Here is a 14,743-nt window from a genome sequence, read left to right as displayed (position 1 = left end):
GAACTGCATTCTAAATGGTACCTTAGAGATGCTGTTATCACTGTCATTATTGTTTATTTTGCCCATTGCCATCTCTCCTAGTCCCTCATCTTGTAGGTATTGTACCAGGTCACTCAGGTTAGGTGGTGGCTCTCCTGGTAGAGTTTCATCTGTGGCTACAAAGGAGTCCAGAAAGTTAGAAATGGATGGTACCAGTGATGCAGGTATCTCTCCCCAAAACAGTGGTTCTCTGGAAGGAGGTCCCAGTCATGTGGAGATGCTTCCAGTGCCACACATAGCGCCCCCTGGTGGAGTGTCACAGTTCTGGGGAGTTTCTAAAACAGATGGCATTAGATCCTGTGAGGGTAGATTAAGTTCAGTCTTTAACCTTAAAAGCAGAAAGTTCATTAATGAGTCCTAAGCAGTTTTGTGACAACCAGATAAACCATGCCCATGAGTAATGTATCATGCTAAGAGTGAATAGCCTTCTTTTCCAACAGAGATTAGGTCAAGTGTATAATTTCAGACTTTCTCCCTCCTTACAAAGCATGTAACAGCCCCCCTTTACTCTCACAAAAACAGCAAAAACCTGCACACAGCAATCCAGAAATTCTTTCCTTCAATTCTACTGCAAAACACAGGCCAGCAAATAACCCTTTATGAGCATTCAAGAGAGCAGCTGGATTCTGAGATCAGTAAATAATTTATTTTATTTCACCTGACTAGCCAGGTGCTTCAGATCTTTCTTGACACTGATGGATGGTCTCCTCTGCCCGTCCATCCTGTGTCATTCAGAGCAGAGATTTCATGTGGCCCCTGAGGCAAGTCTTCTAAGTGGTAAATGTTCGTGTGCAGCATTTACCCAGCTTCCCTGCTGATTCCACAGAAAGCCACTGTCCCACACTGAATCCATAGTATATGAAAGCACGCAGCAGAGGAGAGGAATCCTCAGGCTGAGCAGTGTCAGTGCAGCTACTTGTCTTTTGTGGGGCAAAAGGGACTGGTGCTCCAATTTTACCATCTGCAATTTGTTTCTTTTTTCTTTCTTTTTTTTTTTTTTTTTTCCTTCTTTTTTTAAACTTTGAGACTTAGGCTCATTGAGTTGCTTAGGGCCTTACTAAGTTGCTGAGGCTGGCCTAGGAGGCCTGTGATCCTCCTGCCTCAGTCTTTCAAGTCACTGGGATTACAGGTGAGCCCCATCATGCCTAACTCAAGATCTCTTTTAAAATGATATTAACAAATATTATTTTTTTAAAAATTGTTGTTATCTATCAAAGGTTTAGTATATGCCAGGCACTTTTGCTAATCATCTTTTTTATTATTATAATTTTTTTAGTTGTTGATAGATCTTTTTTTTTAAGAGAGAGAGAGAATTTTTAATACTTATTTTTTAGTTTTCAGCGGACATGACATCTTTGTTTGTATGTGGTGCTGAGGATCGAACCCGGGCCGCACGCGTGCCAGGCAAGCGCGCTACCGCTTGAGCCACATCCCCAGCCCTGTTGATAGACCTTTATTTATTTATACATGGTGCTGAGAATCAAACCCAGTGCCTCACATATGCCAGGCAAGTGCATTACCACTGAGCCACTAATCATCTTTTTACATGCATTGGCACTCGAAATCACAGCACTATTATTAGATATGTATTGACATTCATTTTTTCTAAATTTTTTTTAATTAAACATAATATTTTTATGTGGTGCTGAGGATCAAACCCTGTGTCTCACACATGCTAGGTGAGTGTTCTACCTCTGTGCCACAACCCCATCCCATTGACATTCATTTTTTATATGAGAAAGTGAGTATAGGGGAAAATCTAATAAGTGATAGAACTGGGATCAGAACCCAAGACTGTCTAAGGCAGAGTCCTGAGCCTGACTACTGACTGCATTATGTCCTAGGTGCAGATTATTGTTTAGCTAATATTCTTGTTAGTTCTGTGACAAATGACAGTTTGCAAATGACTTTTACCCCTGTTAGTGCACATGGCACATTGATATTGCAGTTCCATTTTATAACTGAGGAAACTGAGGCTTGAAGGAGTTAATGAAATACTGTGGTCTATGTAAAGAATTTAGTGTTTACTGGCACATAGCTGGTACTTGATAAGCACTTCCCTTCAGCCTCTTGATCGGTAGGGGTTGCTGATAGGGCTGTGTTGGAAAGGTGAAATTAGGTCTGGGCCCAGAGAGAAGAAATTCAGTCCCAGTATCAGAACTGGAACAGAAACCCAATCCCCTACCTGAGCCAAATTCAGCATGCCCAAGATGCCTCATTCATTCATAACTTGGCCTTCTCAAAGGAAGTAATCCTTCCAGTTGGCTTGTTCCAAAACCTGTACATCCTTCCCTCTTCTCTCCCCTAGTTTTGGTAACGGATGTCCTCCTCCATTCTCCTTTTAACATTTTTTTAAAAAAATCACTGTTCTTCTTCCCTCTGTGCCCAAACCTAATCTCACAGTCCTTTCCTCTACAGTCCTATAACCAGCCCCTACCAATCAGTTCAACAATTTGATTCTTAAATTGATACCCATTTGCCAAGCCCTGCTCTGCCAGCATGGAAAGCTCAAAAACAAAGCCATCATGTCTGACCACTGCTGTATTTCTCTTAAACATTCTCTAAAACATTTCTTCTTAACTGCTTAGGGTTAGGCATAAAGAGCAGATGCCCTTTAAGTGTACACCTTGCCTGAGTTCATATACCAAGTTGAGGCTATTTTCATTAACCTGATCTTCCATTTGCTTGGTCCTGTGCCTGGTTGTTTGAAGGAGATCAGGAACTGAATGAAGCAGGGTGCTACCCAAAAGTGCCAGGGCTGGTAGCAGGAAGTAGGTTTGAGAGACAGTGAAATTGAAAGGGTTGGATGGTAAATGCCAGCTGTGACCCAGAAAGCCTATAATACTAAGTATTTGTTGGCTGCCTGGCCAAAGCTGAGTTACAGTGCCCCAGGCAACAGACTACCCAGAAACCAGGGCCAAGGCATCACCATAGTGATACCTCTCATCTGCAGAGCACCTTAAAATGGCGATTCTAACCGACCATGTATCAGAGTCCCTGGCCTCATCCAAGTCCTTGGCCTTGTACCAGACCTGCTGGCTCAAAATCCCCTCCTAATTTTGGCATTTGGGAAGCACAACTCACAGCATTGCAAGAGCTCTCTCACCCCTTTTTGTTTCGTCGCACTTGTTTTAGCTAACTAGGCCAGTCAGTTTCCCAAAACCAGGGTCTCGGGCTGAGAAGTGATTTGATGGTTGTGGGACTTGTACTAAACTGCTTCCTTTGCCTTATCATTTGTCACTGTGGACCCTTCCCGTGTCATCAGAGACATATTACTGAACACATGACATGCCGTGAATTCCATGTGTCGTAATTGCATAATACAACCCTATGTAGGATATATAGATTCTATAGAAGATTTACAGATAGTGTATTCAGTAACCTCTATGGAAAGGTTCCATGGTTACCTCCATTATCTCTTCATAAAATAATCTATTATGTATATTCATAATACTTGTGATCATGATAGTTATTTATCAAAAGTATCAAGTACCATACCACATATCTTAGAGAAGACAGAAAGGTTTTGCCTCTAATCAGGTTGGTAACGGCTGCCCAGAGCATTGTGCTGAGACAGCATCTCTAGCCGTGTCTGAGGGCAACCTGAAGAAACTCTGTGATTGATTAAAAATGTCTGCCCTGGGCCTGAGCATGATGAGAGGCAGCAGATTTGCCATCTATTGTCTTCTCCACTTTATTTGTCCTACTGCAAGTATTATTTAACTCCCTAATCAATTACTATACGCCAGTATTCAATAGTCATAATAGTAAAGACTTTATTAGAATAAAAGGAAGACTTATTAGGATAAGGGAAGATTTTATTATACAGTGTTATCTTTCAGTATACAAAATGCAAACTTAAGAACCACACCAAGCCTGAGAGGGAGTAAAAATGAGCAGCTGTGGCTTGGACTTTACTACTCCTCAGGCTCCCAACATGGAAACAGTTTGGGGTGGCTGTGCAAATGAAATATTTCCCTGTTAGCTTTCAGTGGGGCCCCTATAGCGTACAGTTCAAGGTATTACATAATACATGTTCTTAGGAAGTACATTGATCCTCCATGTTTCCATTTCCTTGTCTCATTGAACATTAAGGAGATACCCGATGGGGTTGTGCCTTAGTTGTAGAACACTTGCCTAGCATGTGTGAGGCCTTCAGTTCAATCCCCAGCAGTTGGGGGAAAGATACCATTTGCCATTCCAAGACACTAAAGAAAACATGCACAAAACCTAGCTCCAGAATCCCTATTAGTCATTTGAGAACAGCAATTCTACTGTTAAGGGATTGTTCTGTCTCTACTTTGAAAACATTTCTGAACCAAAATTCAGCATTGTGTTTAATACTAATGGTCTTATGAGGTAGCAGGCACTAACAAGACTGCTTCCAGAAAATTCCTTTACCACACTAATGCTTAATGCAGTGATTGGCTTGAAGGAAAATCCCCTGGCTACCCATGTCAGCAATTCTATGGGCTTTTTCTAACTATATACCTTCTTCTAATTCCTGATCTCAGAGCCCCCTTTTTTAAGACTTCCCATAGAGTAATCCAGGGTTACTCATGACAATGTGCCAGGTTCTCTGGGTGGTTGAAAAAGAACTGTTAGAAAAAATTGAGAAGCACTACCATAATAAAATTAAGGGGAGCTAGATTCCTGAGAGCTCACCCAAGGGTCTGAATTCTTTTAATGACCCACTCTTCCTTGGTGTTTGAGCTCCAACAGTGCAGCTGGACCTGAACTTGGGAAAGATCCAGGTTTTCCCACTCTGTGAGTGACATGATAAATTCTCTTAGGAAAGGGCATTATGGCTTCCTAACTGGCATCATAAACTCACCTGAAATGTACATTCCCAAAGGAGTATTTAGTTTAGTGATCTAACTACCTCTCTATAGAAAGATCTTGGCCCTCATGCAGAGACAGGTGCCATTGGGCTAAACAGTCCTGGGTCCCTTTAATGAGCCCTTCCCTGGTGCCCAGCCCTGTGCTAAGTTCTGCTGCTCAGACATGCGTAGGCTGTTGTTAGTTTGCATGCAAGCCAAGGGTAAGTCTACTCAAGTGTGCTCTCACCTCTGACTGAGTCTCTTACTGGCCATACACTGGGATTGTCAGCTATTAGCCATGGTTCCCAGACAGTTTGGATGGTTAGCCCCAGGCACAGCACCCCACTTGATCTCAAGAAAGAAGGGCTCTCCTGGACTTTAACTGTGCTCCAAATGGTTTGGGGTGCCTAACCTACTACTGGAGGGTGCTTTTTATATTGTGATTCATCTGATCAGTGTGCGAATAGACCCACTAGACAAAAAATGCATTGCAAGGCAGGAGAACTGGTCTGTCTAAGCTCTGGCCTGGCCTGGTGGTATGGAGATATGAATTATGGTTACAGCTCTGTCATTAATGGTTGACATCAGACAAGTCATGTCCCAGCCTTGAGCCTCAATTTCTTCATATGGAAAGTAAAGCCCCAGACTAGGTGATCTCTAAGGTCTCATTAAGCCCAAAGAGCCTGTGTGTCTGATCCTGTGTGTAAATTCAGACAAGTTTCAAAGGCTTCCCTGACTGCTCTGTAGATGCTATCGATTGGTTGTATATATTCAGCAAAATCCACTCTGGCCAAGAGTTGTTCAGTGGCTCTCCCAGGGGCTTTTCCAGGCTTTCATAGGCTCTAGGTAACCTGAAGACAAGAGGGTTGTAGAATTGTATAAAAAACTACTCCAGGATTTAACAACAGGGCGGCTTTTGTAGTCTTAGATTCAGAGCTATAGGAAATTGATGAATGAACCACAGCTCATGAAGTCTAGGCAAATAAACAGTAACTCAGGAAATACACTGAGACATGGAACGTTAAATGCCTGAATATTTGCCAAGGTGTTGTTTTAATTTGGAGGAGGCGAGTTTAAGTGTGACTTAGGACAGGATGTGCCTCCTCAGTCAAATATTTTCCTCTGGTACAACAGAAATAACCAGTGGGTGGGAGCATGTCCTAGACTTAACCAGACCTGGGCTTCAGATCCCACTCTGCAGTTTACTAGCTGACTTGCCCTGAGCCAATACATCATTTTGCCTTTCTAAAGTTCATCTTTAATAATAATTTGATTAATAAGGAATTGCATGCTCCCTGTGCACATCATGTGCCAAGTGTTCTATGTGCTGTGCTTTTCCATCTTCACGACACCCCAGGAGCTAGTGCTGTTGTCACCCTCATTTTACAGAGGGGGAAGCCCAGGCTCACCAAGAAGTTTCCTTGCCCAGGATAATACCAGCGGGGATTCATGACCTGGCAACTATGGGGTGAGCATCTTATGGCACAAATGTTTCCACAATTCCATGTCTGGAAATGTTTTATTCCTGATGCTGAATTGAATTCCTGGAGGTTGAGGACATGCCCAGTGGCACTTGGTGATGGGAGGTAGTCAGAGGAATTCATGGGGATGAGGGCATTGGGCCCCCATCTGAATAGTTGTTCTGGGTCCTGGAGCTTCCAAGACTGGAGTATAGAGCAGGTGTCAGGGTCCATGCCTTGGGTCCTTGTTCATACTCCTCCCATGGATCCCTGAGCTCCCCAGTTCTGACCTTCATCCCCAAGTCTATGTCACATCCCTCAGCCCACTGCCTGACTGATTGGTCATTAGAAGTACTGGTATAGTAGGAGTTGTAGTCGTCATCACTACAGGAACTGTTAACAAGCATGTTTCATGCCTTATTTTACTTATTATTCACAACAGCTCCATTTTACAGCAATTTGCCTAAAGTTACCTCATTAGGACGTAGGAAAGCTGATATTTGAACTTAGAACTTCTTGACTCCAAAATCCTTGTCCCTAACCTCTTTGCACTCTTTAAATATAAAAGGGGCTAATGCCGCCTTCCTGATAGAAGCGTTGTAAGCATTCAGTAAGCAGCTGGACACAGAAGGATCTAGCTCAGGAGCTGCCAAAAATGGGTACTCCATCTGCATTAGCAGAAGATGATATATAGTGCTAATTTCCTTTTATGGAAATCTTTTGGTTAGTTAAAACAGACAAGGGTCCCCTTGTGATAACTCTACAGCCTTGGACAAATGGTTTCCCTGGGGAGTTGTATATACATTTGAGTTGTGTTTTGTTTATTTTGAGCTGTCTTGTTAAGGAAGGATTTATATGCTGGCGTTGATGTAGGACAGCAATCAGGCCGTGTTTTCTGCCTTTGACAGTTGGTGTGATAGTTTGCTTCCAGTGAAGTTTGACTCACTGTATCTGGAAGCTGTCAGAAGTGGGAGCATGAAAAGGTCATGATGGATGGCGATGGGTAAGTGGGTGGGGAGGAGAGCTGGTGGAGGAGACTGATGGCTTCCCTGTATCCCAGGGAAGGGCGGACCCTGCCCACTCCAGGCCAACCCCTGTGTTTCCTCCTCACCTGCCAAGGCTGATGAGGGTACCTACTGGGCACCATTTTTGACAGTGGCACCAAGTTGAGTATAATGGTGCTCATAGGAGCCCCTCCTAGCAGCTCAGCCCTTTGGGTACATGCAAACTGCTAAATGGAAGTATTCTTAAAATTAGGGTCACTTTTTTGAGGGGGAGGTATTGGGGACTGAACTCCAGAGCACTCGACCACTAAGACACATCCCCAATCCTTTTTTGTATTTTATTTAGAGACAGGGTCTCACTGAGTTGCTTAGTGCCTCACTTTTGCCGAGGCTGGCTTTGAACTCATGATCCTACTGCCTCAGCTTCCCAAGCCACTGAGATTACCACTGCGCCCGGCAATTTAGGATCACTTTTCATGATTATCAAGTACAGAATTCAGTATATTTCTCTTCCCCCACACTTTAAAAATTAGGACAGGGAACTAAACTCTGAGTTGGAATCAAAAAAGTCAACTTTTTAAAAAAATATATTTTTCTTTAGTTGTAGATGGACACATTGACTTTATTTATTTATTTTTATGTGATGCTGAGGATCGAACCCAGTGCCTCACACATGCTAGGTGAACACTCTACCACTGAGCTACAACCTCAGTCCTCAAAAAGCCAACTTTTAAAATAATTATTGGGCTGGGGATGTAGCTCAGTGGTTTGATCCCCAGCACTTAAAAAAAATTATTTTTAATTTTTGGCGAGGTTTTTATTTTGGAAAAATACAGAAAAGGAAAGAATGTAATCCTACTGACTAGAAGTGACCTCAGTTATAGTTTGGAACATATCCTTTTCATCTCCTTTCTATAAATATTTTCCTGCCCTTTTCATTTAGCATTGTGTCATAAGAATTTTTCAAATCAACTTTTTGGACTGGGGATTGACCCAGGGATGCTTTACCACTAGGCTACATCCCCAGTCCTTTTGGGTCTCACTAAGTTATTCAGACTGGCTTTGAACTTGCCATCCTCCTGCTTCAGCCTCCCAACTTGCAGGGATTAAAAGTGTGCACCACTGTATGCAGCAAGTTAACCTTTTCTTATGCATAATTTTTTTTGGTTATGTGTTGACTTTTAATTTGGAGAAATTTAAATTTGACAAAAGTCTGCTTCCTATATTTCCTTGGAAATACATTTGTAATTTGAATTACTTTAAATCATGCATAAATAACCCTCTAAGGATTATTTATTATTCCTTCAGAGATTTTACATAGAAATTTTAGCCAAGGAATACCATGCGCAGTAGTCAAAAGAAAGAATATTGACTGGGTTTTGCGCTCCAGTTTGCCACATATGAACAAAAGTAGATGTGTGCATTTGTTGGCACCTCTGAGCATTTACTTTTTCCTCGTTGAAAGTTGAGAGGAGTGGGGGCTGGGGTTGTTGCTAGCCTCACACATGTGGGACCCTGGGTTTGGGACCCTGGGTTCGATCCTCAGCACCACATAAAAATAAATAAGTGAAATAAAGGTATTATGTCCAACTACAACTAAAAAATAAATATTTAAAAAGAAAGAAAGAAAGTTTAGAGAGGAGTTAAAAGGTGGCCTGGATAGAGTTTCTGTTCTGTCTTCTTGACTCAAGTGGATAAGGCTGGGCAGAGCCAGGAAAAGAACCAGGACTTGAGAACAAGATGGCTCAGGGTTTGAAATGGCTTCTCCACTTGGAAGCAAGCACCTTCCACTCTCCCAGAGTATGCTGTGTAAAACACTTAACATAGTTCTTGCAAACACTGTAGTGACTGAGAGCATAGGTGCTAGAACTTCCTGGGTTCACATTCCAGCTTTGCCATTTAAGAACTGACTGGCCTTGGGCAAGTTATGTGACCTCCTTGTATTTCTGTTTCCTCATCTATAAAACAAGGATGAACGCAGGAACCAAGTTCATAAGGTTGTTAGGATATTTGAATCAGTGCACACAATGGAATTCTAACCATGCTTGCACATTACTCGTACCAGTTGTATTAAAATGCTGTAGACACTTAATGCATGGTGTCTGTGATTAGCATGAAACCTGCTGGGTCTTGAGGAAGATGAGCCTCAGCAGGTCTTTTGGTGTTCCACTGTCACTTGGAAGTAGTGCTGCTTCTGGCACCTAATCTCTCTTCCTCCCCGTAGCAGTGGAGAAGCATCATTCACAAGTGGGTGGGGGCCCATCTGTTTGATCTCACCACTTGAAGGTCCCACTAGCTGCCTCCTCCACAGGACCACAACCTACCTCAGTGTCCCCATCCCTGACATGGACTGTGGCTCCGGCCTCGTATATAACTGGTCTCCCTCTGCCAAGCTAACTACTACTTCCACCCAAAAGAAGACCTAGGTCTCCCAGCCAGGGAAACCTCTAGGCTGGAGTCTGTGACTCTCTTCAGCTACAGGTCAGCAAGGTGGGCTCCACAGTGGGCAGCCTCCAGCCCATCCAGACTGGGTGCAGTGCTTGTTCAAGAAGAGCAAATAGGGCCCTGTGGGGCTGAGTGCTCAGCTTAAGAAGCTGAGAACTCACACACTTCTCAAATAGAGTGAAGTTATTTAACTTACAAAGGATTTTTCCCATCAGGAAAGATTCCCCTACAGGTTCCTTTAAATAGTGACTCCTGGAGGCAGGCAAGAGTTTTACAGATCATTAACTACTTGACTGAAAGGCTGCGGGGCAGAAAAACTTCAAACTCAAGTGAGGGGAGTCCCTGCCAATTACAGATCAATCCAAAATGAAGATAAAGTATCACTGGAATAAGAAGTCAGTGGAAAAATGTGATTCGATTCAGGGACAAAAAAATCCAATTTAGTGCATCTTTTATGTTAAAATGGTGTTCTACCTGTCTGCCCATCTTCAACCTATTGTGTTCATTTCCCACATCTCCTTTCCAAAGCCCCAGCCTTGGGGTTCCTCTCTGGGTATAGTGACTGCACAGTAACCGCAGGAAAGGGTGTCATTGGGAAAGTGCTCTTGTGGCCAGGCAAAGCTTAGGCAACTGATGCAGAGATACAGCCTGTAATGGATGAACCATACAATAACAATTTGCAGATAAAAATAATAGAAGTTAAAGTGTACTTTACATGATAAAAGAAAGATGAAAGAGGATGAGAGTCTGTTACATCTGAGATGGTTACAAAAGTCCTGCTTTGTGAAGAAGGCTGTGTTGAAAAGATTGATGCAATGGGGAGTGACCTTGGCTTGGAGCAGGAGCTGGTGATGTATGTATGAGCATCCCTCTGCTAAATGGACCCAGATTTGTAGCACTAATATACATGGGAGCCCAGAACCAAACTCAGTATGGCAATAAATCAACAGCCACTTTGGGTGTCATTTCTGGTTTATATTCCACTATTGTTCTATCACTTTAATTCATGTCACTATCATCTTTTCATCTGGAACAGTTTTATATAATTTTCCAGTGGAGTTACCTGACAAATCCTATCAAATTAACAAGGTACATTAACAATATTGACTGACTACGGCTTCAGGAGTTGCAGGGCCACAGAACAAAATTCTAAACCACCTCTCTCGGGTGATGATTTTTTTCTCTCTTTCTGAGAAAGGAATGTGGGGCAGGGTTTATTTCCACATAAGAAATATGCACATTTTGACTTTTACAAATGTCAAAATAAAATAAAAAGAAGAATAAGGAAGAAACACTTGCACACACACACACATACACATATACGCTACTCACACCAATGGCTTAAGTACTTTTCTTTCAGGAAACTATATATATGTCCAGATCTTTTGCAATCAATGACCAAATTGTAGGCAAGAGTGTAACTGGGAAGTTGTAATCTATTTTAAGTGAAATGTAATAAAATTGATCTCCTGGTACTTTCTCACTCTCCTGAAATCATCTAGACCTGGGCATCCAGTGTCAATTGGACTTATGACATGATACCTAATTGAAATATGATGTTCCTGAAATGTGTCAGATGACAAATCTCAGTGTTTGATTAATTAAAAAAAAAATAAAAAGCAGTTGTTCGTCTTTACCTAAGACTACGTAATGACCAGGCTTAAGCATATCACTGCCCTGTTTCTTAAGCATATCACTGCCCTCCTCTCGTCCATCTGTCCACCGGCTTTTGCCTTTGTCTAACTGGAATTTGGAATTAATCTATCCAAAATATAAAATAGGAACAAATGGAGTGTGTGGCAGACTTAATCACCAAGATTGGGTGTTTTCTTTTTGATTTCCAGTTTTCTATCAGACCGTGATTCTTGTGTGTGTCTATATTTTGGTTTTTAGGGGACATTAATTAAGCCCTTTCTTTTATCTGCCACCTCTTCTGGCTTACTATTTTCTCATATTTTGTTCAAAATTTTCTAAGTACAATCCATAGGATGAAATTTATTAACCCCAATTGTTTTTTCTATTACACTTGAGTATGTACATTTTATTATTTTAATTGTTTCTTATATCTTGACTTCATTTTGCTTTTTTTTTTCTTTTGGACTTTGACCCTGACCTTTAAACTATGGCCTAAAAATTAATTACTTTAAGGTTCCATATGGGGCTCACTCCGGAGGGTGTATTAAAGGTTTTTGTCTCACTTCATGAACACATTTTTCAATTTTCAGCAAAAGAAGAAAAAGAGTGCATCTAGGTTAGATCATGAGAATCAAGCTAAGAATGAGAGCACACTCCTGAGATGCCCGAAGACCCACTTCTGTGCGTGTCCATGCTGACACCAGGGTACCTCCTGTGCCAGGCGCTGTCTTTATTCTACAAACACCTTTAATCCCAGCCACTGTGCAACATGATATGTCTTTCACAGCCCTAAAATAAAACCTGAAGTGCCAATATTTAACATTCTAGCTTCTGGCTTCAAGGTCTTTTGCATAGAGCGCATACCCAGTGCTAATCTGTCCCTCAGCAGAGAACCCAGTGGCCTCCACAGCCTGAAACCAGGCTCCAGGACTTGAACTTGGAAGGCTTTGTATAAAAGACCCTTTGATCCTCCCATGACTTCCTTAAATATAGTTCCAGTAATTATTTAGTGTCCCAGAAGGAAAGAGAGATTTTTTTTTTTCCTGTTTAATTAGTGTGTAAAAAATTTCCAGATCAGAAATTCTTCATGGGTAGCTTAACTCTTTAAGCATAAGTAATATTAATTCATCCATCCCAGGTCATCTTTTTAAAAAAAAAGAAAGGAAAACACTGATCAAAACTATTTTTAAATGACCCTCAGTTATAGTTTATTTCATTAAATGTAGAAATAATGTAGTTAATAATATGTAGGTAAATTCTCTATTGTGTCTATGTTATATCTCAAAGGCATGTTTACCAAGACTAGATTTTCATCTAGTTTTGGTTGTTATCTGCCCCCCATAGCTCACCCTCTCAGGAAACCAAACTGTGCAACTTTTCCATGCCATTTAGAGTCTCTGTCGTAAGAAGCCCGGCGTTCCTCGGGGCGGTAAGAGATCTCGTGTTCCTCCAGTTCAGGATTTATAAAGCAGGTCAGATTATTACATTGAAATCACTTACACCTTCCACTTTTTCTTTTTTGTCCTCCCCTTGGCCTTCCAGGTATCTCTGGAGACAAAGTAGAGATAGACCCTGTTACGAATCAGAAAGCCAGCACGAAGTTTTGGATTAAGCAGAAACCCATCTCAATCGATTCTGACCTGCTCTGTGCCTGTGACCTTGCTGAAGAAAAGAGCCCCAGTGAGTAGTCCCTTTTATTTATGTCTCCTCCTCTCTTTCCCCTCTCTTCCCCTGTGTGCTGGGTGCCAGGAGAATATATTACCAGCGTGTCCTTTTTTCCTTGGGTCTGTTTAATTCATTACCAGAAATTTCTTTTAATCAGACAGGATTGTATTTTGGTGCTCAGAGCCTGAAGTGAGCCCCTACCCTGTTCGTTCTTGATGGTGCAGAGAACCTCACAGCCCTGCCCTGGGGGCTGGAGCATGGGGCAGATTTTTCCTGGGAATCCCGTCTCACTTTGTACTCCTGTCCCTTCCCATTTGGCCAATCAGACCTGGACCTGCTTTCCTTCCGTGCCAGATCAGAGGAACCAGGGGTTTTCCCAGCATCTAAAAGCTAGATTTAGATATCCATCATGCCAGAAGTGTCAGCACCTCCAGGTTATTGGCACCTGCATGACCCACCAGCTTGTAATTCAAGTCCTGCCTGGCCTGACAGAAGAGATAGCTGCTGGGTTAGCATTTTTCCACTTACATTATCGCAGCAGATACAGTTTGGTTGTATATTTTGACATATTTTTGCAGTTAAGTAATTAGATATAGTATATAGATTAATCAATCATTTTTAGGTCTTCAGTCTCATCAGGGGGAAGAAAGGGCACACTGAAATTCCTCTATGGAGGGAAAAAGTTTAAACTATGTAAGATTTCATGAGCTGCCTGGAGAAGGCTATGAATAGTGGTTCTCAAACTCTGATACTACCTACCAGCATTGCCTACAGAGCCTGTCTGAGGTGTGGCCACACAGAGCCCACCCCATAGATACCGATTCAGTACTAGACATATGGATCGAGCATCTAATTTTTATTAATCCCTCATGTTTCAGTGTCCACAAATTTAAGAACAAATGTAATCCCATACTCAAAAGGAGCAATAAGAAGTGTCAAGGCCAGCAAGTATTTCATATAATGTGGCCCAAGCTTGGTTTTTTGTTTTATTTTTGGTTTTATGGTCCAAGATTTTGAGGTAATATTTACTAACAAAGGGCCTACAGAACACTGAGCCCTTTCAGGGAGCTCACAGACTAGACACATGCTGCATGGCCTCATTTAGGGCTGGGTTATTTAATTTCTTAGTCAAATTCAGCTGTTCTTGTTCAACGCAGCCTCTAATTTAGCAAGAAAGGGAACTTACTAGGGCTCAAGGAAAGGAGTAGAGCTGTCCCCACTCCCCTCTTTCATTCCTGTCATCCCAGAGAGACCTCTGACTCTGCAAGATGGCTGCCTGAAGAGGCAGGGAGAGAACTGCCCCATGACTGCTGGACTCCCTCTGCCTTTGGAAAACATCATCTTAGTCCCACTCAATCCAGCTTGTCAGCCAGTAAAGGTGGCACTCTTCTGGCATCTTTCTTCCCAAGAACTGAGGATCTTTTTAAAAGTAACATTTCTTGAACTTCTTATGTCTTGGAGAAATGAGAGGCGATCACTTGTGTGTTGCATGGAGGTTTGAGCTGGAGGAGAAGGTCAGGGAAGAACCACAGCCAGGCTCCAGGTTTCTCTCACACTCTCACCAGGAACGCACTGGGCCTCAGAAGGCCGCAGCTCAGCCCTGGAAGCTGCAGGTGTCGCACACCTAGCAGGTGGGGAAGGAAGGACAGACTCCCTGCTGTCTACCAGTTGCATC

The 14,743-nt window shown here is 42.3% G+C and overlaps 1 protein-coding gene across 6 annotated transcripts in view; it reads left to right on the top strand.

The window, feature by feature from the left end:
• Positions 1–14,743, top strand: part of Mapkap1 (MAPK associated protein 1) — a 230,800-nt gene that overhangs the window by 194,416 nt on the left and 21,641 nt on the right. For all 6 annotated transcript variants that reach the window (XM_077797105.1, XM_026386354.2, XM_026386351.2 and 3 more), the window contains one exon: positions 12,946–13,083. In XM_077797105.1, coding sequence (XP_077653231.1) covers positions 12,946–13,083 — 138 coding nt within the window. The remainder of the gene's footprint in view (positions 1–12,945; positions 13,084–14,743) is intronic.

Source organism: Urocitellus parryii, chromosome 4 (genome assembly GCF_045843805.1).
Source record: "Urocitellus parryii isolate mUroPar1 chromosome 4, mUroPar1.hap1, whole genome shotgun sequence".
In the NCBI taxonomy this organism is placed as follows: domain Eukaryota; kingdom Metazoa; phylum Chordata; class Mammalia; order Rodentia; family Sciuridae; genus Urocitellus; species Urocitellus parryii.
The sequence above is the reverse complement of the archived record's forward strand: the minus strand, read 5'-3'. Positions and strand labels throughout refer to the sequence as shown.